Source organism: Anolis carolinensis, chromosome 3 (assembly GCF_035594765.1).
Source record: "Anolis carolinensis isolate JA03-04 chromosome 3, rAnoCar3.1.pri, whole genome shotgun sequence".
NCBI lineage: Eukaryota > Metazoa > Chordata > Lepidosauria > Squamata > Dactyloidae > Anolis > Anolis carolinensis.
In genome coordinates, this window is record NC_085843.1 from 57,431,891 (window position 1) to 57,455,965 (window position 24,075).

The window sequence follows — 24,075 nt, forward strand, 5'->3', positions numbered from 1 at the left end:
TTGTTTGTCTTGGTCTCAGGAAGCTTTTGCTAGAAGAACTGTGAATGTTTCATGGTATATTTTGTTCCCTATGACACCAAAGTATTAGGGAAGGGGTTATTTAACAAGGACTGTGTGATGGCTGGTTATCACAAAAGGGACTGTACAAGGCAGACTGATGCCTATTTTTATTTTATTAGTTAATTTCATTGAATTTTCAAATTTGCCAAGGAACAATTTGGCAACCTTGAAAACTATGTGAGTGTATGAACTCAGTGCTCCTTTTTTAAAAAAAGATTTCAGTTTGTCAGGGTGGAGAAGAAAATGCATTTCTTTCCCTTTATAAAGTTGTATCCTTAATTCACCAAAATGGCCTACTCATCTTTCTTGGTGTGATGAGAACATGCAAAGCATACTTAATTTCCTCCTGACAATAGTTGGGCGGCAGAGGGGGGGGAGCACATAAGAGATCCCATTGTCATTAAGAGGAAGAGCCAGGCCACATTACAATCCTGGCTTCAAAAGGACATTTGAACAAATTATTTTAATAGGGGTACTTGAATGGAATGCTTTTATGGTGTCTTCCATTTTTAATCCTGAAATGTTTTCCCACTGCTTCTTTTGTCTTCTTTCTTACCACAGGATATCCATTAAGGAAGACTTAATAGAAAGCACTCTGAATAACTGCACTAAAAACTTTCCCTTCTAGAATCATCCAGTTTTCAAACAGATGAGGAGACTTCACTGAATGAACCCAGTATCAGATTAAAACCAGGAGTGGATATGTGAACACTCAATTGAATAAAACTGGCAGCTGAAGTGTTAATGAAGAAGATTTGGGGGCTGTTAAAACTAAACTAGATGAAATGGAGTTTTACCTTCTCCGACAACTATTAAGACACTATTTAGCAACCTGAACATTCAAACTGTACACCACTGTTCACAGTGATTGTCTATTTGTTTTAGATGTAGAAGTAAAGGTGGACAACATATGAACTTGATTAGAGAAGTAGCCTTAGAGGAGGGCAACTGAATATTTTCCTTTAAGGCAGTGGTTCTCAACCCGTGGGTCCCCAGGTGTTTTGGCCTACAACTCCCAGAAATGCCTGCCAGTTTACCAGCTGTTAGGATTTCTGAGAGTTGAAAGCCAAAACATTTGGGGACCCACAGGTTGAGAACCACTGCTCTAAGGCTTGTCTAATATAAAAATCCTCTACCCAAATATGTCTGCAAATCTATCACAATAATCGGGAAAGGAATTAACCACTCTCTTTACTCACAGCTCTATTGTTACTTCCCTCCCCAAGTCAAATTCATGAGATTGGATAAAAACATTAGAATGCACTACAGTGATGCAATACCCTGGACCTTCTTAGGGCCCTTATAGCCATATAACCCAAAATATCAAGGCAAATAGTCCACAATATCTGCTTTTAACTGGCTCATCTGAGTTCACACTGCTATATAATCAACTTCAGTGTGGATTTTACACAGCTGTGTCGAAGGGGCCTCAATCTCCTACCTTATAATGTACCAAGAACATAACAACAGTGAACAAATGACATAAATCTGCTCATTCTAATGTTCAGAGTCAATATACTCTGTAAACTATACTCTACAATATAAATATACAAAGGATGTACATTCGTTGCATTAGCAAAAATAATACATTGTTGCAGTTTTTTCATAAAAACTGCCTGTGCAAAATGCACTCACTATTTCATTTAATTTATATTTATATGCAAATTTACATTTGTCAATGCAAATGAAGTGTACAAACTTCTTCTTTTTTGGGGGGGGGGGGGTAGAAATGCAGTTGCCCAATCAAAGTTACACAAAGTTTTGCACTACACAGTTATAACACTATACTCCACTTTAACTTCCATGGCCATTCCTGTTCAGCTAGTTTAGATTTTCCATCAACAAATTTTCCTCATTAGCATTTCAGCTGTCAGTTTTATTCAGTTATGGAATCCTAGACTTTGTACTTAGGTGAAACAGTAGTGCTTTCAGATTGATAATTCTAAAAGCCCCTCAGTAAAGTACAAATCCTAGGATTTCATAGGATGTTGTCACCCCAATTAAAATGAAATCATAGCACTACTGTGTATTGTGAAGGGGCCTTAAAATCCACCTTTCTTGAAAATATGGTTTGAAAAGGAACCATGTTGTCTATTGCAGTTGACAATATGAGTCCCAATTCTTCTGAAGTTTCTAAAGTTCTTTTAATTTTGATCATAGATGTTGGCTAAAACACATATATAATGGATGAGTACTGTGCTCATTTTTACTATAGGGAATAATTATATGATACAGATTTTGCTTGGCATTATATAAAAAACAAGTAAATTGATCCTTCATGAAAATTAAAGTTTGGCACTATGGTTAATGTGATCAAGTCAATTTTCATTTATGGTGACTCTAGGAGTAAGAGTCCACCAAATCTTCTTATGATAGACAGCCTTGCTCAGGACCTATAGCTTCCTTGACTGAATCTATTCATCTGGAATGTCGTCTTTCTCCTTTTCTACTGCCTTCTACCTTATCAAGCATTATTGTCTTTTTAGTGAGTAATGTCTTCTTCTTATTTGTCCAACAACCTCAGTTGGGAATATGGGTGACTGAACCGTGTTAACAGCTATGGTAGAACCAAGCCAAAGAAGAACTACGGCATCCCTGAGGTACACTATTTAAAAAAGTACATACAGGATTGTGTTGTAAAGGTTCTATCAATCCTGAGTTATTCTTCTATATATAATTAAATAATATCAAACAAAATTACTCCTTACTTACATATTAAGGGACAAAATGATTTCCTCATAATTTTATTTTTAGACTTCCTCAATTAAAGTTTTGCCATGTTCATGTTGTTTGTATAATTAATATGAATAAACACTATGCTTACTCGTAATCTCTAATTATGATAAACTACACATTTTCATTTAAGTCAAGCCTCTGCTTGTGCTAAAGCTGTCTAAATCTCTCCTGAGTTTTGAAGATAACTTTGGAAATGGAGAGAATTAGCAGATATGGTCCCACTGAGACAAGTGTTCTCAGGAAAGGGGGGGAAAAACCAGATAGGTGATGCCAAACTACTCGATAATGAAAGCTGGGAGAAAGAAAAAATGTTGGGATTGAAAATAAATAAGATCATAATGTGAAAATAAATGTATGCAAACAGTAAATCATAAACTAAGAGAATTTAGGACAAATCCTATTCTAGCTACATTATATTTTGAGATGTAAGGTCTTCTTCTACACAAGGGCCCCATCTACACTGCCATATAATCCATCTTTAGAATGCAGATTAACTGCACTGGACTGGGTTATACGGCAATGTAGACTCATACAATCCAGTTCAGGGCAGTTCAAATTGCATTATATGTCAGTGTAGATGGGACCAAAATGGCATTTTTAAACATCCTGAGCTTCTCACAAGAGTAAGGTGAAGAAACCAGAAAAATCTCTCTGTCATACACACTATATATATATATATATATATATATATATATATATATATATATAATTTTCGTTTAATTCAAGCAGACTCATACCTATTCCATACTACCTCAGTAAATATCAGTATTAGAAATCACTGAAGCTTAAGAAAATTAATGGAACTGAGTAGACAACCAATAGATCCAGATTCTACATAGACACAGGGAGTCACAGAAATGTATAACTACTAGGTATATTGGCTACTACTTACCACCTTGCGTACTGGAAGCAGCATCCTGCTAAATATCAAATGTTAGGAAAAAATGGGCACTGGACACATATTATTCTGCTGGTGGACTTCCCAGAAATAACTGGTTGGTCATCAAGGGAGCAAAATATTTTATTTTAGTATTGTTTATTTATTTGAACATTAGAGTAGATTGAGATTTGGTCTGATGCACCACAATTTCTCTATATAGTTGCTTTACATAGTTTAGATTCAAACTATTAAGGCAGCATAATTAATCAAAAATGCTAAATTTATTACATGTATATATACGAAAGGAAAAAGTACAAGATTGACATATTTCTCTGTATTATTCATGAAAATCTTTGTAGATGAAAGAATCTCCCAACTCCACACTGAAGAAACATACATAGTTAAATAAATACATGTAGTTAAACATGAGAGGCTTGTCATTAAAAGACCAAGAGTTGCAACAAAGAAAAAAAAAATGAAAGAAGTAGGGGGGAAAAGATACCAGATGAAGTTATTCATTTGAGTAAGCATTGTTGAAAACAATAAATGAGATCTTAATGCCAAAAAAGGTAAAGGTAAAGGTTTCCCCTTGACATTAAGTCTAGTCGAGTCTGACTCTGGGGGTGGTGCTCATCTCAATTTCTAAGCCAAAGAGCCGGTGTTGTCTGTAGACACCTCCATGAATGCGCCGTTACCTTATCACTGAAGTGGTACCCATTGATCTACCTACATTTGCATGTTTTCAAACTGCTAGGTTGGCAGAAGCTGGGGCTAACAATGGGAGCTCACCCTGTTCCACAGATTTGAACCGGTAACCTTCCGGTCAGCAAGTTCTGCAGCTTAGTGATTTAACCCGCTGCACCACCTTGGCTCCATTTCTTAATGCCATAAAAACTTTTTTATTGCAATGGTAGGAATTCATATATGACACTAGTTTGTCTCGTCAAGGTACCTTCCACACAGCTGTATAAAATCCACATTGAACTGTTATATGGCAGTGTGGACTCAGATAACGCACTTCAAAGAAGATATTGTGGATTATCTGCTTTAATATTTTGGGTTATATGGCTGTGTGGAAGGGCCCCATGTCTTCATCAAAGCAAACTGAGTTATCAACACCAAATTGTAAGCATAGGAATAAGCAATTATCCAAATGCCAGCAAGTTCCCTCCCCATCCCCCCACCCCCAAAAAATCCTGATATTTATTCCTTCCCATTCATTTAGCCTTTATAAGATGATTTATCATGTTCAACAGAATATCCAAATAAACGTTGCTTCCCCTTGGAATGTCATGTTACCAACAGGAAAAGGTTAACGTAAGTGGCATACTCTGTTTTCCTGAAAGTAAGCCCTAGTAGAGGTTTTGCTGAATTGCTAAATATAAGGCCTTCCCCAAAAGTAAGACCTAGCAAAGTTTGTGTTTGGAAGCATGCCCACCGAACAGAACACGCAGAGCATGCAGGATTGGTAAATGTACATACCATAGATGGTTTTACATGGAAATATTGGTAATAACAAGAAATCCTTGATAGGATTCACAGTTTGTCTGATTATGCTGGTTTGTGATGACAACTACTGAATAGTATATAATAAATGTTCAATTTTTTTGGTTCAACCATAAATGTGAATTCTTCTTCATGGAAAAATAAGACATCCCCTGAAAATAAGACCTAGTGCATCTTTGGGGACAAAAAATAATATAAGACGCTGTCGTATTTTCGGGGAAACACGGTAGTACCAATTCTGTTTAACCCCTATAAATATTTTTGGCATAAATTTGGAAAGAAGCTACCTCCATTCTGCTTTTCTTCATCCTTCTAAATTGAACTCACAAGTGTGGGAAGCGATGATAATAATTTCTCTTCCCCAACCAGGGTGGTTATTAAATGTGCACTGGAAGAATATATTAAATGCTAGAAACAATTTTTGTGCAAAATGAAGATAAGGAAATCTATGCCCTCTATTAAATGGCATAACCCTTCCTTCAAATTTCAAGCTACAAAGTAAAAAAAAAAAAGGTGATGAGGGAATTTTGTCCCACTTGGTGCACTTCAAAAAGCTATACATCTAATCAAAAGGAAGAACAGGAAATTGTCAAAAATTATCTTTATAATCTAACTAAACTGATGAAACATTTGATTTCAAAGGCTGCTAAACACTGGATTATCTTTAAAAAAAACCAAAACTCTGCTGCACTAGAGTTTCAGCAGCACCATGCTGTTTTAGAAGCCTTACAGTGTTACAGAATATATATATATATATATATATATATATATATATATATATATATATATATATGCACTTGCATGCAATTACCCTCAGTGGTACTGTATCTATATTTGCAGAAATTTAATTAGGAAAAATCTGTACTATGCATTACAGGAAAATGTCAGCAAGGCCAGCTTTCAACTAGATAATATGAAAGATGTGCAAGCACAAGCTACCAAATAATCAAACTTAACCATCATAACATAATCTCAATAATGAAGCATATCTCTGACTCCCATTGAACCAGATAATCAAATCAATCGGTGCAAGCAAGTGACTAGTTTTTTTTGAAAGGGGTAGGGGTGATAAGCTCATAGCATATCCATCTAAAAGAAACATTTTATAATGGTATAGAAAAAGAGATAATCAAGCATTTATATTTTTTCATAAAGTTCTAACTTTTGATTTCATAAAAGTGTTTTTAATGAGTGAACTCAGTTTTTCATGTATTACAATGCATTGCTGGTATTATATGTCCTTGGAAAATGGACAAGCAAGCATTATATGATTTTATTTATTTAATTTATTATTTATTTATTTAAAACATTTATATTCCACCCTTCTCACCCTGAAGGGGAATCAGAGTGGAGCACAACATATATACCGCAAAGATTCAATGCCGGAACATAAAATAAACCATGAATATATATAAACACTAAATCAGTTATCTTCACATTAAAACCATTATTTAATGGTTTTTATTATTTAACAATTTTAAAGACTCTGATGGTTTTATATACATCCATCAAGTCTATTTATATCCTGATATTGTTTCTCCTTCTCTTCCTCCTCCCCACTAGTGAATTTGAATAATTCTGCTGACTTTTATGGGGGCATGGGAAGCAGAAAGGTACTGCTTTATAAATTTCTTTAAAAGTGTGTGACCCAGTTCATCCTGCTTCACCACAGGATTTCTGGCAATCTGTATATGGTGTTCCAGTGTCATTACACGATTTAGATAGCCTTGCTATAAAGGAATTAAATGCAAATATTCTCTATTATTTGAAAAATATAAATGTGTCTATTTGTAGCACTGTTTTCTGAAATCTGTTTCAGAATACTGTCCCTAAGCAAAATTGATATTATTTTCTGATTGTTACTGTTTTACCATTGTTTTGGCCATATTGGTACATTGGCAAATTGTTTTATAAACTACTTTATTCTTATTTTAAAAACAGAAGAGTACATTCTAAAGAGAACAGAAAAAGATATCATATAGTTATCGAGCATGTCATAGCACAGTATTTCAAAATATCTGGGGACGATATTCAGGACTAGTGGTAGTAATAATAAAAAATGTTATTTCTTACCCACCACTCCTCATGGCTTGAGGTGGGTCACAGAAAAATCAAAACACATAAATATTGCAAAAACACCACAAACACAAATATTAAAATGCATTTCTATAAAAGCTACATATTAAAAAGTTTTTCTATAAAATACATATTAAAACACACAAAACAGAGATTAAATAAAGGACACATGTTTAAAATTCATACTTAAAGACTGTCTGGATAGGCCTGCCAGAAGCCATAGGTTTTTAAAAGGATTTTTTGATAGCTCATTTAGTAGTTGGAGTTCTTCCGGCAGATTGTCTTAGGGCAGCCGATGAAAAGGTCCTCTGGGTGGTAGCTACCAGTCAGGTTCTAGCAGGCTGGAGCATATTTTACGGGAGAAGGCGATCCTTTAGAATGATAATCCTTTAGTAGGATTACATTTTATTATTTATTTATTTACCATATTTCTGTCCCGACCTATCTCATGACAAGGAGAACTCAGAACAGCTTACAGCTTGGCACAATTTGATGCTACATTGAAACATTTGATCATATCATTTTATCTATCTATCCATCCATCTATCTATCTATCATCTATCCATGGAACTGGCGTAGTTTATTTCTGAATTTTAGTGAGTCTATCATTACTTACATCCCTAATACCTAGCGGAGTAACAATATTTTACAGTATACTATTTACCTAGTGGCATGAGTAGCATTACTCCATGGGCTGGTTTTGATAAATTGCAGTTCAAAACAAGAGTCAAAAGTCCAAATAAGAAAGTGCAATTGAGAAATTGCTTTGGCACAAATGTGAACAACTCAGATAGAGGTAACTTGAACACAGAAAAATATACTGCTAGGGATCTTGTATCACCAAATGGAAATTCTCTACATGACACCAAACAAGAATTTTAATAAGAAGAACCTACTATTTAATGTTTACATACATTTTTTAAAATACTTTAAAGAGAGGAATCGAGACAAATGTATATTCTATTATTTTCAAAGTAAGAAAACATGGGGCTTATGTGTTTCCGAACTGGCCACATTTCATTATTTATTACTCATGTTCACAGCTATCTGCTTTCCCCCAATTGTTCCTTTCAAACTATAGAAATAGTAGGTATCTCAATGCTATTTCATGCCTAAATTTTCATCAGACCACATACTACAATGTTTCTTTGTCTGCAATTTTCCACTTCTAAATCAGCATAATGTTCTTAGAAGATCTCCAGTTGTGGCAAAACAGACCTACACACCTTTACAGGTTCAGCTAGAGTAGGCTCTTTAAATATAAGAAACATCTTGCAGCTTCCTTTGTAGGCAGCCTGGACTGATCTATAAGCAAGCATTTCTGTTATGACAAAAATGAATGTACCCATATTGGTCCATAATGGAAAGAAATTGTAGAACAATCCAGAAGTAAGCAATATTTTTGATTGGGGCAAACTGATAAGTCACAAACTGTGATTATCAGATTAGGTTGCAAAAAAAGAGAGATAGAGCAGGAAAGTAAGGATTAGGACACATGTTATTAGCAATTCCACTTAACAATGCAGACTGCAATGGAGAGGCCATAGGGCAGACCTGCACAACCTGCAGTCTTCCAGGTGTGTTGGATTTCAGGTCCCAGAATTCCTGACCATTTGACAAGTTGGCTAGAACTTCTGGAAGTTGGAGGCTAAAGACCTGGAGGATCGCAGGCTGTGCAAGCCTGCAATAGGGTATTTCAGTTTGTGAAATTATATGGTTGGCTGCAACTGAGAAGCCAGTCTCTTACTTTGGCCAAAACACACAAGTTCTTATTCTGGGTTGCTCCAGGAACATAGTGTAATCTGATAACTGCACATGTGTCAGTAACTCATTCAGTTTCCTATTGATAGCTTTAACTGATATTAGTTGCAAACATCAAAGCTAAAGCATATGGTCAAATTGTTGGAGCTCTCTGCATTTCCCTCTTCACCACCACAATTATGAAATTTGTAGAACTTGAACACTGGTTTTTTTTGGTGGCAATTATAGCAGTACTTAATAAATCCACTCTATCTTTTTCTTCTCTTTTTATATTTGTGCTTCAGTACGGAACACATTTTGAAGCAGTAATCTGATATTATGAGAAATATATTATTGTTAGAAAACGATTAATATATTTTATTCAGAACTTACAATTAGATCATTTCTTTGTTACTTATTCAATTATGAAAGTAACTTCCATCAAGCACACTTGGGAAATTATGATCTGATACAGAAGCCTTAAACTGAATGATACACTAAAAATACAACACAGCCAACTGTAGAAGGGTAGGATAAAAATAATGCTAAATAAAGCCAAACAAGTTCATCAAAGCACATGTCATTGCACACCATAATTTAAATGAGAGAAGATGTTACTCACCACGTATTATCAGAACATACTCTGCGCTGTTTAGGCCAATAGAATTTTCTGCTTCACATCGATATGTACCATTGTCCGTTTTATTTAGCATATGAATGTTTAGCTCCCTACCGTTGACAATCATTCTTTCTGGGTCTGGTAATTCTCCACCATCCTTGGTCCATAATACTGGATCTGGTCTGTTAAACAAATTGATAAATAAAAAAGCATTAACTTTGTTTTTATATCATAGCGGTGTAACATGTGTTCCTTAAATGCCATACTTTTAAACAGATGAAAAGATAGGTATAGATAGATATGGGTGGGTAGTTAAAAAGAAAGGACAATCATAACCCTCTAGGACAATCAGGTAAAAACAATTATGATAGAACAAAAGTATGATGCTTATAACAAAAGGATGCCCATTTGCAATGCAAAACATATAAATTTACTCAAGTATAGTGTGCCATTGAATGTAACACACCTCAATTTTGAAGGTGTGCATTTAAAAAATTGCTGTCAAATGTAATGGTGGTGGCTATGAAAAGGCTGGTGGGAAGCTGTACCCCTTTGTCTGGCCTTTTGCCAGCCACCATCTGCTTCCTACCGGGCTTTTGATGGCCGCTGCTATCATTTCCACCACTGTCGCCAGCTGGGATCTCTTGCCCAACAGCACAGATGGGTTTAGATAGATGACTCTAACATGCCATCAATGTGCACTTCCATTTTAGCAATGTAATTTAAACTCCTTCCTCACAGCTGAATAAAATCCCACATTTTCTGCTTTGAACTGGAATTTATGGCAATGTGGACTCAGATAACCCAGTTCAAAGCAGATATTGTGTGATTTTCTGCCTTGGTATTCAGGGTTATATGGCTGTGTAGAAAGCCCTAAGTCAGAAATTTTGAGTGTTAGACTTGAGTAAATATGGTATATCACATAAATGATATGTAAAAAAACTTCCATACATATGTCTACTACCATGGGCAAGTAACAAAATAAATATTATATTGATATTAAGGTTTAGATGTTTCAGACTCCAACTCCCAGAAGTCCTAGATAGCTTGTCCAATCACCAGGAATTCTGGTAGCTGAAGTCCAAAACACCAACTGCCACAGGTTTGACACCACTATGCTAGATAAAATTCCTTTCATGTTGACATGATTTCTGAGGAATAAATCCTTTGATTATGTTGGCATCACTGAATCATTTTAAAAAAAATAAAAAGTAGTAGGGGAAAAATCAGCAGACCCCTCTTCCATCGCTTCTAGCCTCAGGACCATGGTCTAAATTTCTTTATAGCTATGCAGCATATTTTCTTCTCTACTCTGGAAGCTTCTGTAAGTTGTTCACAAAAGTCACTTGAATTGAACAGGATCATCCAAATAATTGGTAATAATGCCAATTATTTCAAACTGAGTTTGCAAATACTCAAAAGTTTGTGATGAATACAAAAATATATTTGTAGAGGAATTCTGTCTATATTTCCTCCAAATGATTAGTTCTTTAGAAGATATCACTCCATATTTACCAAATGATAGATGGAAAAAAGTGCATTCAGACATACCCACAAGGCAAAACTTTACACGGCTACAATATTGTGCATCATGTTGTGAGCATTGTGAGGATTAAGATTTGTCCTTATTATGTTAATTACCTACCATAGAATTAAACTTTATACTTTCAAAAAAGGTTCTAGATTTGGGTTATTTTGAAATACTTTTGAAATCTTGGCTTCATATAAAACAGACATATCTAATTAGGTGCCTGCATTTGGATATTTACCACTATGATACCACAAACCACTATGACACACTAGAAAGATAGGCATATAGTTAGAGAGGTGCATAAGACAGTTCAAGTTCTTCAGATTTCTATAGAAATAATAATGCTTTCAAAGGCAATGAATCAAGACTATAATTTATTAATGGAGTGTGCAGGCAGATCACCGGAGTCTGCTGAAAAGTGCAGAGTTAAAAGTTACAGAAAAGGTGAGTACCGGGTCTTTGTAAGTCAGTAAGGGAAATAAAAATATACCAGGACAACAGTATAACTGCAATAAATTAGGTGAACTGGGACAGACTTTGGTAGAATCAGGGGGAAAATGAATATATAAAGGTTGGTGGCAATATAAGTCTTTTAATGGGAACTACGGAAAGCTGAAAAAACTATAAAGAGACAGGTTGAAGATAGCTAGGATAAGAGATTTTAAAATACTTTCATCACTGACATATATAGGAGACAGTATTATCGTATTTTTATGTTACTCTGTTCTGAAGCTTCAAGGTGGACGGCAATAAATTATTTCTAATAAATAACCTAAGAACAAGTATAACAAGGTCATATAATATTTTGTCCCATAATATATTAAATATAAGACTTCCAGAAGACAATGTGAGAAATAAAGTTCAATTCTAAATTTCAACCAACCAACTACACATTCAGTAGTTTTCAACCTGTGGGTCCCCAGGTGTTTTGGCCTACAACTCCCAAGAAATCCCAGCCAGTTTAGCAGCTGTTAGGATTTATTGGAGTTGAAAACCAAAACATCTGGGGACCCACAGGTTGACAACCACTGACTGGTAAACTAATGGGAGAAAAGGTAAAATGAGGTACTCCATAAAGAAATTGGCATATATGCATTACAAAATGATATACAATATGGCCAATATCCATTTAAGAAGCATAGTCTTCACCCACCATCATAACCAGTTATCAAAAGCGAAAGGCTGTTCTTACCACCAGTCATTATTATATTATGTCATCCTACATTCTTCTGATCACTATGATTTTATCTTGGATTTGCATACCATGTTTTCCCCAAAATAAGACATTCTCTGAAAATAAGACCTAGTAGAGGTTTTGCTGAATTGCTAAATATAAGGCCTTCCCTGATAGTAAGACCTAGCAAAGTTTTTTTTTTTTTTACCATAGAAAGCGTCGAGTAGCCAGTAGCAGTAGTAACACCAGTATGTCTTCCTGCCTTCTCCGTACCCTGACAGGTTTCCATTCAAAGCCAGTGCAAGAGCGTCGACAGCACAGCAGCTGACGCAGCCACTATCAAGACCCGGCGGAAGCTGGCAGGAGCCAAGCCATACACCACACGTTGGGTTTTAAAACCACCTCCTCCTCTTCTTCTCCCCTCTTCCTCTTTTGCCCACATTGCTAAGTGATGCCAGGCCTACAAGACCTTGCCCCTCTCCGCCTCTGTGGAGGAGCTCAAGTGGGATGTTTTGCGGCTAGCATATGCAGGATGTTCGATTTTGATTTCCCCAAAACTTGCTGCTGTGTTTTGGAGAGTGCTTTTGATATAAATCTATCTATTGTATATAGATATCAAGATATATCTATATAAAATATACTGTGTGTGTGTGTGTGTGTGTGTGTGTGTGTATATATATATATATATATACATACATACATACATACATATATGGAGACTGCTTTTGATATACAGTAGAATCTCACTTATCCAACATTTGCTTATCCAACGTTCTGGATTATCCAACACATTTTTGTAGTCAATGTTTTTAATATATCATGATATTTTGGGGCTAAATTCGTAAATACAGTAATTATGATGTTTTGGTGCTTATTTTGTAAAATCATAACCTAATTTGATGTTTAATAGGCTTCTTCTTAATCTCTCCTTATTATCCAATGTTTGGCCAGCCAGTTTATGTTGGATAAGTGAGACTCTACTGTAGTTGAATATATATATATATATATATATATATATATATATATATATATATATATATACACATACACACACACACACACACACACAGAGTAGGGTTCCGGTTATCCAACTTAAACAGGCGGGACGAATGTCGGATAACTGGAACTGTCGGATAATAGGGAGGTCTGGTTTAGAGAAGCCCTTAGCAACATGCATCGGGGTTTCTCAAAAGTGCCGGGGGCTTGGCGAAGAGAAGAGGCTCTTCCCCTCGCCAAGCGCCCCGTTTTGAGAAGCCCCGGTGCATGCCTGCTGCTTAGCAACATGTACCAGGGCTTCTCTAAAGTGCCAGGCACCTGGCGATGGGAAGAGGCTCTTCCCCCCGCCAAGCACCCTGTTTAAAGAAACCCTGGTGTGTGCTTGCTGCTTAGTGTCGGGTGCTGGATGCTTGCCGGAAGGGAAAGTCTGCACCAGCCGCATCTCGTCCCTCCAGCAAGCACTGTGGACCACGTGGCCTGGCCTGGCACGTTGGATAATACGGAATGTTGGATAACCGGAAGTCAGATAACCGGAACTCTACTGTATTGCATCTGTGTGTATCCTCTATATAGATATCTAGATATATATATCAAACTATATCAAATGTTTCTCCAAAAATAAGTCATCCTCTGAAAATATTTGGAGCAAAAAATAATATAAGACACTGTCTTATTTTGGGGGAAATAGGTAATAACTTCCAACACTCAATAACTTTGTACATTTAAAAATAAAAAATAACTTTATTACCATTGTACATCGTGCAACAAAATTAAATGCCATCCCTAATCACATTATATGTGTATAAATTGCAAAACAAAGCACCGATCCTTCCACATTCTAATCACTATTGCACAACCTCTAATGCCACATCAAAGTGAAACCACAGAGTTCAATATAGTCACAGCTCTAGGATGAAAGCTATCTCTTAGCCTATTTGTCCTTGTATTTATCATTCTATATTGTCTGCCAGGTGATAACAAAACAATTAAAAAAAAAAAGAATATCCAGGGTGAGATGGCTCCTCAAGAATATGTTGAGCTTTCTTAAGGCAATGGGAATTATACAGTTCTTCCAAAAAGGGGAGAGGGCAACCAATAATTCTTTGGGCAGTAGTGGTAACCCTGTGGAGCACCTTCTAATCTACCACTGTGCAATTAGCAAACCATACGTATGTGCAATAGGTTAGAACACTCTCTATAACACAGCAGTAGAAAGTCACCTGCAGTTTTTCATTCAACTGTTGGTTCTCTAAAATTCTCAGATAATACAATCTCTGTCGGGCCCTCTTAACCAATGCTGCAGTATGAATGCCACAGGTCAGGTCTTTCTTAACAGTAACATCCAGGAACTTAAAACTGGCCACCCACTCAAATTGAGTCAACATACAGCCCTATGGTGTACCAGTGTTAAGAATAAAAGCTGAAGAAATATGATGACCTAGTCTAACCCTGTGGGAACGTCCATACAAGATGTCCATAATCCAAAAACAGTATATTAAAGTACAAGATCTGTAAGTTAAAAAATCAGTCTATATGGAAAGGTTGTGTTAAACGTGGAATTAAAGCCTGAAAAAAGCGACTTAACATAGTTTCCCTGGGGTTCCAGATGAGTCAGAGCAGTGTAGCAAGTGATGGCTATAGCATCCTCCGTATATCTGTTAGTTCTATATGCAAACTGCTGTTTATAAAATATATATGCAAGGCAAGAAATGATATGCCTACAGACCACTTTTTCAAGGCACTTCATGATGATACAAGTTGAGTGCCACTGGTCTGTAGTCCTGAAAATTATCAAAACAGAACTTCTTTGGTAAGAGAACAATGATGGAAACCTTCAAATAAGATGGAATAATGGACTAAGATAAAAACCAATTAAAAAGCATAGTAAAAATCATTTTTAAAAGTCCTTTTGAAAGTTTACAAAGAATGAGAAAACAGAACTGGTTTTTCATTTGTTCCCTGAAACTGTCCTATAGACAGGCTTTCAAACAGAGAATACTATCAATAGAAAAAAAACTCTTAATGGAGAACTAGCCTTTTTAATGCAGAATATGCAACAACCTGAGGACAGATGACTTATGTGTTCCTGCTAGTAAAAAACAGCAAATTTATTTTCTGATGCCCAGACATATTAAGATATTTCTTATTATTTTAAAAAAAATCAACTCAAAATGTTCATATAACACAAGGCCTTTCTGTTAGCTATACTGAATGGTAGCATAAACATTGAGAGCAATAAGATAATAGTAAGACTTTATTTGTATTCCACCTTATCTTCCCAGGGGGATTCAAAGATGTTATGGGTGTTATAATTAACAGTAAACAGAGAAAACATGAGGCATGTACACAAACAAAAGTTTAAACTGCTAGCCATAACGAGAAGATATTTGTACAGCTTACAATGAACATGCACATATTTGGGAGAAATCTGTGATAAATTGAAGTGCAAATGTATAAGCTTGATCCAAAATGTCCTTCCATGAGAGCAAAGCCTTTTCCACAGACTGAAGGGAAAGACAAAAGATGATTGAAAACAATGGCATGATCTTAAATTTATTCCAATGCTAATGAAACTGATAAGAAGAGCCGGTTTATTCTAAGGAAGTAAAGTTAAAACTAGTTCCAAGGATGCAGTGATTCACGTACCAAGGTCTGTAATTTGAACTACAGTAATCTAAATCTTATTAGCATACCAAAAAATTATCCCCAGAAGTGGGAGTAAACTGATGAAAGTAGACCCCCCAAGCTTATTATGGAATGTAAATAACAGTTATAGCATGTGGAAGTTATACTAAGAAGTAATGCCTAACCTTTGCAATATGCCCATCTACTTTGATTGTAATTCGAAGGCCTCTCTAGTGTTTTGTCTTCTTGTTCTTGAGGAATAATCCTTTCTGCACCTTTTGCTCCACAGTAAATAAAATTTTGTTGGATTTCCATGCTGGTATGTGTCTCTAATGATACATGAAGCAACCCAGTGTTGGCTGAGACATCAAAATCACTAGGAAATCTGCCTGATTTTTCTTGGGTTGAAATACTTCGAATGAAACAAAAGCTGTCTCTATAATTCTTAAAATTTGTTTCACATAAAGCTCCATGCAGTCATGCCGGCCACATGACCTTGGAGGTGTCCACGGACAACGCAGGCTCTTCGGCTTAGAAATGGAGTCAGGTACAACTAGACTTAATGTCAGGGGAAAACCCTTATCTTTACCTTAAAGCTCTATTTGGTTTTTTAAAACTGAAGTACAGGAAGTTCCCGAGTTACAAACATCCGACTTCCAAATGACTCATAGTTACAAAAGGGGGTGAGACAACAAGAAGTGAGAGAAATCTACCCCTCAGAAGGGTGATTCACTCCTGAAAGAGTTATCATGGGGAAAAGGTGTCTGAATGGAAGCTTTATCACCAATCCTTGTTTTCACAACAAGCCAAATTTTTCTAAATCCAATCATCATAGGGACAGATAGTGAAGTGAAATCAAACACCACAGGGGTGTTATTCTTTTCCTTTTCTATCCAAAGCTCTCTCTCTCTCTCTCAATCTCTCTCTCTCTCTCTCTCTCTCTCTCTCTCTCTCTATCTATATATATATATATATATATATATATATATATACACACACACACACACACACACACACACACACATACATACATGGCTATTGTTACAGTTAAAAATGTACCTGTTTCAACTTACAAACAAATTCAACTTTAGAACAAGCCTACTGAACCTATCTTGTTTGTAACTTGGGGACTCTGTATTTCTCCCAAATTTCCATGGTGTTTAGCATGCCAATTTAAGTACAAATTTTGTATAAATATAAATTTTTGCCAGAATCTAGTTTTTCTTATTATTAAATGGTGAATTATAGACACAAAATCTTCAGATATTTGAGAGTAATTCATAACTTGGTCACTGTTGTTGAACTGGCCCAATTCAAATAATTTGGTGACTGTGATGAAGCATATGGATTTTTATGATAGAGGTGATAGACATATTAACTGACACTTCCTAGAAAATGGGTTATCAAACTTTTTCAGCCACTGTCCCCTTTTTGAAGCAAAGATTTCTCATGGAGCCCCCAAAATGTTTATATTATATACATTTATATAATACATATTATATAGTGTGTGTGTATATATTGCATGGGTAAATGGGTAAACATTTGGACACAGGGGCCACATTGCATTTTAAAATTTGACAGATGGACTGGGAAGTGGCAGAAGGATGGAGAGTGTTTGTGTGAACTAACTGGAAAAAAAAACTTGAACCAATTACTATGCATACTGCACATATCTCGTTTGTAGTGCAAAAAAGAAGATGAATACATTATTTAAAATGAAGAAAAATTTTAACCAACATAAACTTCACAGCATTTCATTGTGGAAACCCCCAGGGGCCATCCAATCCAATCCCCTTCTGCCATGCAGGAAAAACCCAAAGTACTCCCAATAGATGGCAATCCAGCCTTTGTAATAAGAATAAGAATAAGAATAATATCAGGGGCAATCCCAGGAGCCATCCAGTTCAACTCCCTTCTGCCATGCAGGAAAAGCACAATCAAAGCACTCCCTGAGCAGTCGGAGGGACATAGGGCTTTGGAAGCAAAGAAGGAGGGGGGAGGGTCTTGGTGGCAAGGAAAAGAGTCTGGGTGGTGAGGGAGGTGGGGAAGAAAGGGTCTGTGCCCCAAGAGGACACTACTGCTGCTGCTGTTTTGGCAGCTCCAAACTTAATTTTTCCTGCATTTCTCGGGGGGGGGGGGGGAGGAGGAGGAAGAGGAGGAGGAGGAAAGAGGAGGGGGTGGGAAGCAGTATGGTGCTGTGGAGTCCATCACTAATCCTAATGGAGCCCCAGGGGTTCCACGGAGAACAGTTTAAGAACCCCTGCTCTAGAATATAGTGAGTTGCATAAGATTATTCATTAACACTCCCACCCAGAATTGCTATATCTCTGTTCCTTGCCCTAACAGACAAGATGGCAGTGGCAGCTGCAGAAATAGGAATCATTTGCATTTCTGTCTCTTGGTTGCCAGGCATCAAATTCCTCATTCTGTTTTGTTTTGCATTGGAAAACTAGACACATCCCAGGCATGAAGCAAAACATCAGAACATACGTCCTTCTTCTTATGCTTGCATAACTGTTACTGGAATAACACTAATAGGAAAACTATACTTCATTAGGAAGATTCAAGGATGCTGTGGAAGAAACAATGGCAGTCAGGTTTTGCTTTGCTCTGTGTTTCTGGTCAGTTATTATTCTTCAGTGACTACCAGAAATATCTCTGAGTTTTAGTAATTTATACTGGAAATCTAATTACCAAAGGAAATCCATTGGCCATAATGGGGTTTAAGGATAAATTGATAAATCACTGCCCTACTGCACATTTTGAATACAAATGCAAGAGCAAGCTTTGAACCTTGCTATTAATCTTGTGTCTAGAAACACAATGCAAAGAGAAAAAGTGATCACCCCTACACTGCATATTCTGTGTTAGTTTTGCCCTCTTCATCTCTGCCCCCTGGACCTAATTTATTAGCAAGTTTTACTTACATGGCAATAAGCAGGACTAAATTTAGCTACATAAAAAGTCTTTTACAATTGACTTGTGCAAATATAAAAACAGATAGCATGGACAGAAATAGAAATATGGACCCAAAGGCAACACAGCAGCTAATCAATCTACTCCAAGCCCTTCCAGCAGTTTAAAACATTCCATCCATTGCATACACACAATTTCCATCTCTTGTTTTGAACTTAGGATCCTTTCATGCTACACAGTTATAGCACTCTGGTTCCTTTCACTGCTGCAGCTGTAGAAATTTGGGATTTGTAATTTGGCATGACCTCCTGGTTGAGAATTCTAAACAGTTATTACTAAACTGAAAATACCAGGACTCCATAGGTTGGGACCATGGCAATTAAAAGTAGACTTTGAGATAGGGGTCATTTTCATATTTTAAAGAACATAAGAAGGGCCAGGTTGGGTCAGAGGCAGACTAATATAATCTGGTGTTACTGTAGGTTCACATGGGGCACATCTATATAGTATTAAGCTGTGGCAGCTAAAGAGGTGTCTGTCAGAACCCTGGCAGCAGAGCACCAATAACCATACGCAGAGGCCAATCTCTATCTAATATCTTTATTAAAGAAAAATATAAAAGCAATAAAAACAAGTGAAGAATATAGTTCAGAAGCAGACCTTTCAAAATAGGTCAAATATAGTCCAAAAATGTATTGTCCAATATAAGATATTAGAGTTCAAAGTTTTAATCCACTTGACCGAAACACACACTTTGTGGGGAATTAGCAGAGTCCTACAGTTCAATGAAGCTTGACAACAAGGCTGGAATTAAACTTGATTCTTGGCTAGATTCATAACTGGAAACAAAGGCAAAACATGAGCGTGGAGCAGGGTCCGTGGTAAAACTGCAAGGCTAGGCAAGGCTTGAAAACCTGATCCGAGAAGCAAGGAACTGGGGTACGGAGTCCACACACGATCTCTCTCCTGAAGCTGATCAATTGACTCCGCAAAGAATTCCTCGCGCCAACCACCTATATTGGGTCTCGTTTTCCCGCCAACAGAACTCTTTCCCTAGAGAACGAGAAGCGAAACCCAACTCTGTCCAGATGTGTGACTCCTTAGAATTTCCCAAGGGAAGCAAGCCTAATCAGCTTGATTTCTGGCAGCAATGCGTAAACTCCTCCGTTGAGCTTCTCTGATTCCCCTTTCTCTGGAATAAGATTCTTTTCTGGGAAACGGGGGGGAGTTCTGCCCAAGGCCTGTTTGGCTGAATTCTTGAGGACAAACATCAACATCCTGCAGGTGAAGAGACTCCGGCTCTTGCTGAACCGGCAAAAACCCCATGTTTTCCTCTTCGTCTGCCACAATAGTACTAGGAACAGGACTACAAGGCCCATGAGTCATCACAGTGTCAGACTGTTTTACAAAAGTGTATGTTTACTTTTAAAAATTACATATTGTATCCTTAGAGGGCTGTTTTGTGTTGAATTAACAAAAAAAGCAAATCTCCAGTAATAAAAAGTGCTGTACTGTATCATGCATTACACAATAATTATATGTGACCAAAAGTTAGGAAGAACGCCATGGTGAAGGAGTACACATTTTCAGTTGTGTATTTAGGAGAGAAACAAAAGGGTAAATGCTTTGTAGTATGATTGTTTTTATGTTATTTAGGGCTTTCAATATTTTCATACAAATGTAGAAGCACAATTAAGCCACAAAGGCAGAAGAATCTTGCAATGAAAGTTCTGCACTGGCAACTCATTGGATGCTTGGAACTTGGTGAAGAGAACGTATGTGTCTATTCTAATGTAGAACTCATATTACACACATGCTTAAACTTTGGTTGTGTTCACAAGATTCAATTACAGTTGGTTCCATAGAACCCAGAGGGAGGAACATTTGCATCAGCAGTGTTAATCATATAGCCTGTTAAATGCATGAAGTTCCCCAAGGTCTTTTCTGTAGCCTTGGGAACCATTTAGAAAATATATATATATATATATATTAGGCTAGAGCAAATTTTTCGTTATTTCGTTAAATTCGTTAAAAATTCGTTTCGTAAGCACTTTTGAATTAATATTGAACCATCTGCTCACTGCCCTTACAAATATTACGAATTTGAATAATAAAAGTACCTTTTTTCGTTTGTTTCTGATGTCTTCGGATGAAGCTGTAGCCCCTCTGAGAGGAGAAGCCATGTTGGCATGCCTCTCAGCCAATCAGAGCGGAAGAGGGAGGGAGGGAGAGGCGTGGCTATCGATCTGCTAACATTTTAAAAAAATGTTGCTTCAGAAATCCCCAAAAATCAGTGGATGGGTCAAACATTATGAAACTTGATAGGCTAAGAGTACTTAATTTTTGCTTCCATTCTGGCAAATTTCATCATAATAGCTTTCATAATGCAGGAGAACGAAGCCTCTGAATATTGACCATTCTTTTAAGTGGAAATGAAGCAATTCGCCATAACGAGAGAAAAAACTCCATTTCCCAGAAGCCTTAGCAAGCCAATCAAAGTGGAAGGAAGAAGGACAGGGAGGCGTGGCTATCGATCTGCTAACATTTTAAAAAAATGTTGCTTCAGAAATCTCCAAAAATCAGTGGATGGGTCAAACATTATGAAACTTGATAGGCTAAGAGTACTTAATTTTTGCTTCCATTCTGGCAAATTTCATCATAATAGCTTTCAAAATGCAGGAGAACGAAGCCTCTGAATATTGACCATTCTTTTAAGTGGAAAAGAAGCAATTCGCCATAACGAGAGAAAAAACTCCATTTCCCAGAAGCCTTAGCAAGCCAATCAAAGTGGAAGGAAGAATGACAGGGAGGCGTGGCCATCGATCTGCTAACATTTTAAAAAAATGTTGCTTCAGAAATCCCCAAAAATCAGTGGATGGGTCAAACATTATGAAACTTGATAGGCTAAGAGTACTTAATTTTTGCTTCCATTCTGGCAAATTTCATCATAATAGCTTTCAAAATGCAGAAGAAGGAAGCCTCTGAATTTTGACCATTTATAAAAGCATTGGGCTGAAGCAAACGTTTCTCCAATAGTACTATGCCCACTTGCAAACTACAATTCCCAGGTGTTCCAGGCCCTCTCTCCTCTTAACATTCTCCACCCCCTTTTGTCCTCACTTAGAATCATAGCGTCATTGAACAGTAGAGTTGGAAGAGACCTTGTGGGCCATCCAGCCCAACCCCTTCTGCCAGGCAGGAAGACACCATCCAATCCCTCCCAACAGATGGCCATCCAGCCTCTGCTTAAAAGCCTCCAAAGAAGAAACCTCCACCACAGCCCGGGGAGAGAGTTCCACAGCTGAACAGCTCACAGTGAGGAAGTTCTTCCTAATGTTCAGGTGAAATCTCCTTTCCTGTAGTTTAAAGCCATTGTTCAGTGTCCTAGTCTGCAGGGCAGCAGAAAACAAGCTTGCTCCCTCCTCTCTATGACTTCCCCTCACATATTATACATCATGTCTCCTCTCAGCCTTCTTTTCTGCAGGCTAAACATGCCCAGTTCTTCAAGCCACTCCTCATAGGGCTTGTTCTCCAGACCCTAGATCATTTTAGTTGCCCTCCTCTGACCATCTTGACCAAACTTTCATACAGTATGTGAATTCTTGGAAGGTATGAGAAGTTTAGAGAGAAGGAGGGAGGATGAGGTTTGAATTTTGGACTCCAATTGTGGCTTGATTCCCCACTCTGCCACCCACTTGGGCAAGTCACACACTCTCAGCCCAGAAAAGCCAATGAAACAGGAAATAGCACTTTCAAACCAGGAACTAATTTCCTTATTCAGAGGCTGATGGCCATCTGTCAGGAAGGATTTGATGGTGTACTATGATTTCTGTTCCTGGGTGATAAATGTCATTTCCTAATTGGTTCTGTCATAGAAACATGGCAAAATCTATGACACTGCCTGAACTTTGTGCAAGCGACATGGATGGAACATATTATGGTTTGGTCCACCAATTTAACAAAGTTTCAGCCACAAAAACAAAGTTTCTGAAGTAGAACAATGACTTTCACAGTAAAGACAACCCAATGAAACAGGAAATAAGACTTTCAAACCAGGAACAGATTTCTGCAATTATTAAAAAATGGTTTATTATAAAAGCTATGAAAATTCGCCAAAAATCAGAGGATAAGGGAAACGTTCTGAATTTTCGTGGGCTATCAGTGTTAAATGTGTTCTACCACTGTACCAAGTTTGAAGAAGATCACTCAAAAAAATGAGGGCGGGAGAGTCCTGTAAAATCTCCCCTCGTGCTGTTTTTTTTGGCCACTGCGCATGCGCGTCCGCCATTAACGAATTAATTTAGAAAATAACGAATTTTCATTAATTTCGAATTTTTTGGGGGGCAAAATTCGGAAATGACATCAGAAACGAAACGCTGGCGCCCCCTACTTTTGAAACGAGTTTAGAATCAATTTTTTCATGGATCGCTCAAGCCATATATATATATATATATATATATATATATACACACACACACACACACACACACAAATAAATAAACATATATAATTTTTTATACCCTGGAGGTACAATACCACCTCATGTTTAAACAAAAACAACTGCAACCAAACAGACCTTCCATTAAAAATGCCCATAAGTGTTTTTTCCAAACAGAAAGTAATCTGCTTGTCATTTTGAAGACCCTTCATAATAATTGTGGAGTTAGAAAATGGCCTAAAGATCCCCCAAAGCTGATGGGAATGATAGGAATTACCAACATATTTGGATGATTCTAAATTGAGGGATGTTGCTGTAACAACTACCTTTGAATAAGGGCAACATGAGTAAGATATGTGTAATATTATGGGACTGAGAGAACCTGTGTGCAAATAGTATTTTTTTCAAAATCATTTTACAGTTGCAGTCCCTTGAAAAAATAGAGAGGAATTCTTGTCTAATAATGAAAAAAAAATAGATTTACTATACTATTAAAAGCATTCCAAATACTACATAGCATTTCAAGTTGCAAAACAGCATTTTCTTGGCAAAATAAGTGCTTCCATGCTTCATTTATTATTTTACCTTATCAACTAAGTGCTGAGTCTGACTATTCAGTCCTCTAGCTAACCTCCGATATCACAGCTAGAAGGAGCTCAGGGGAATTTCTTATGCAGCATACAGATGAGCTTTGATGTTAGTTTTGCACATGTAATCTAGCTGAAAACATTTGTGTTCAAACACTCTGTGTTTTTGGCTAAAATGCTGACTGAACTAA

At 37.0% G+C, this 24,075-nt stretch overlaps 1 protein-coding gene across 3 annotated transcripts in view; it reads right to left on the reverse strand.

Annotated features, from left to right (window-relative positions):
* Positions 1–24,075, reverse strand: part of cadm2 (cell adhesion molecule 2) — a 644,325-nt gene that overhangs the window by 105,866 nt on the left and 514,384 nt on the right. For all 3 annotated transcript variants that reach the window (XM_008107677.3, XM_008107676.3, XM_016992521.2), the window contains one exon: positions 9,621–9,799. In XM_008107677.3, coding sequence (XP_008105884.1) covers positions 9,621–9,799 — 179 coding nt within the window. The remainder of the gene's footprint in view (positions 1–9,620; positions 9,800–24,075) is intronic.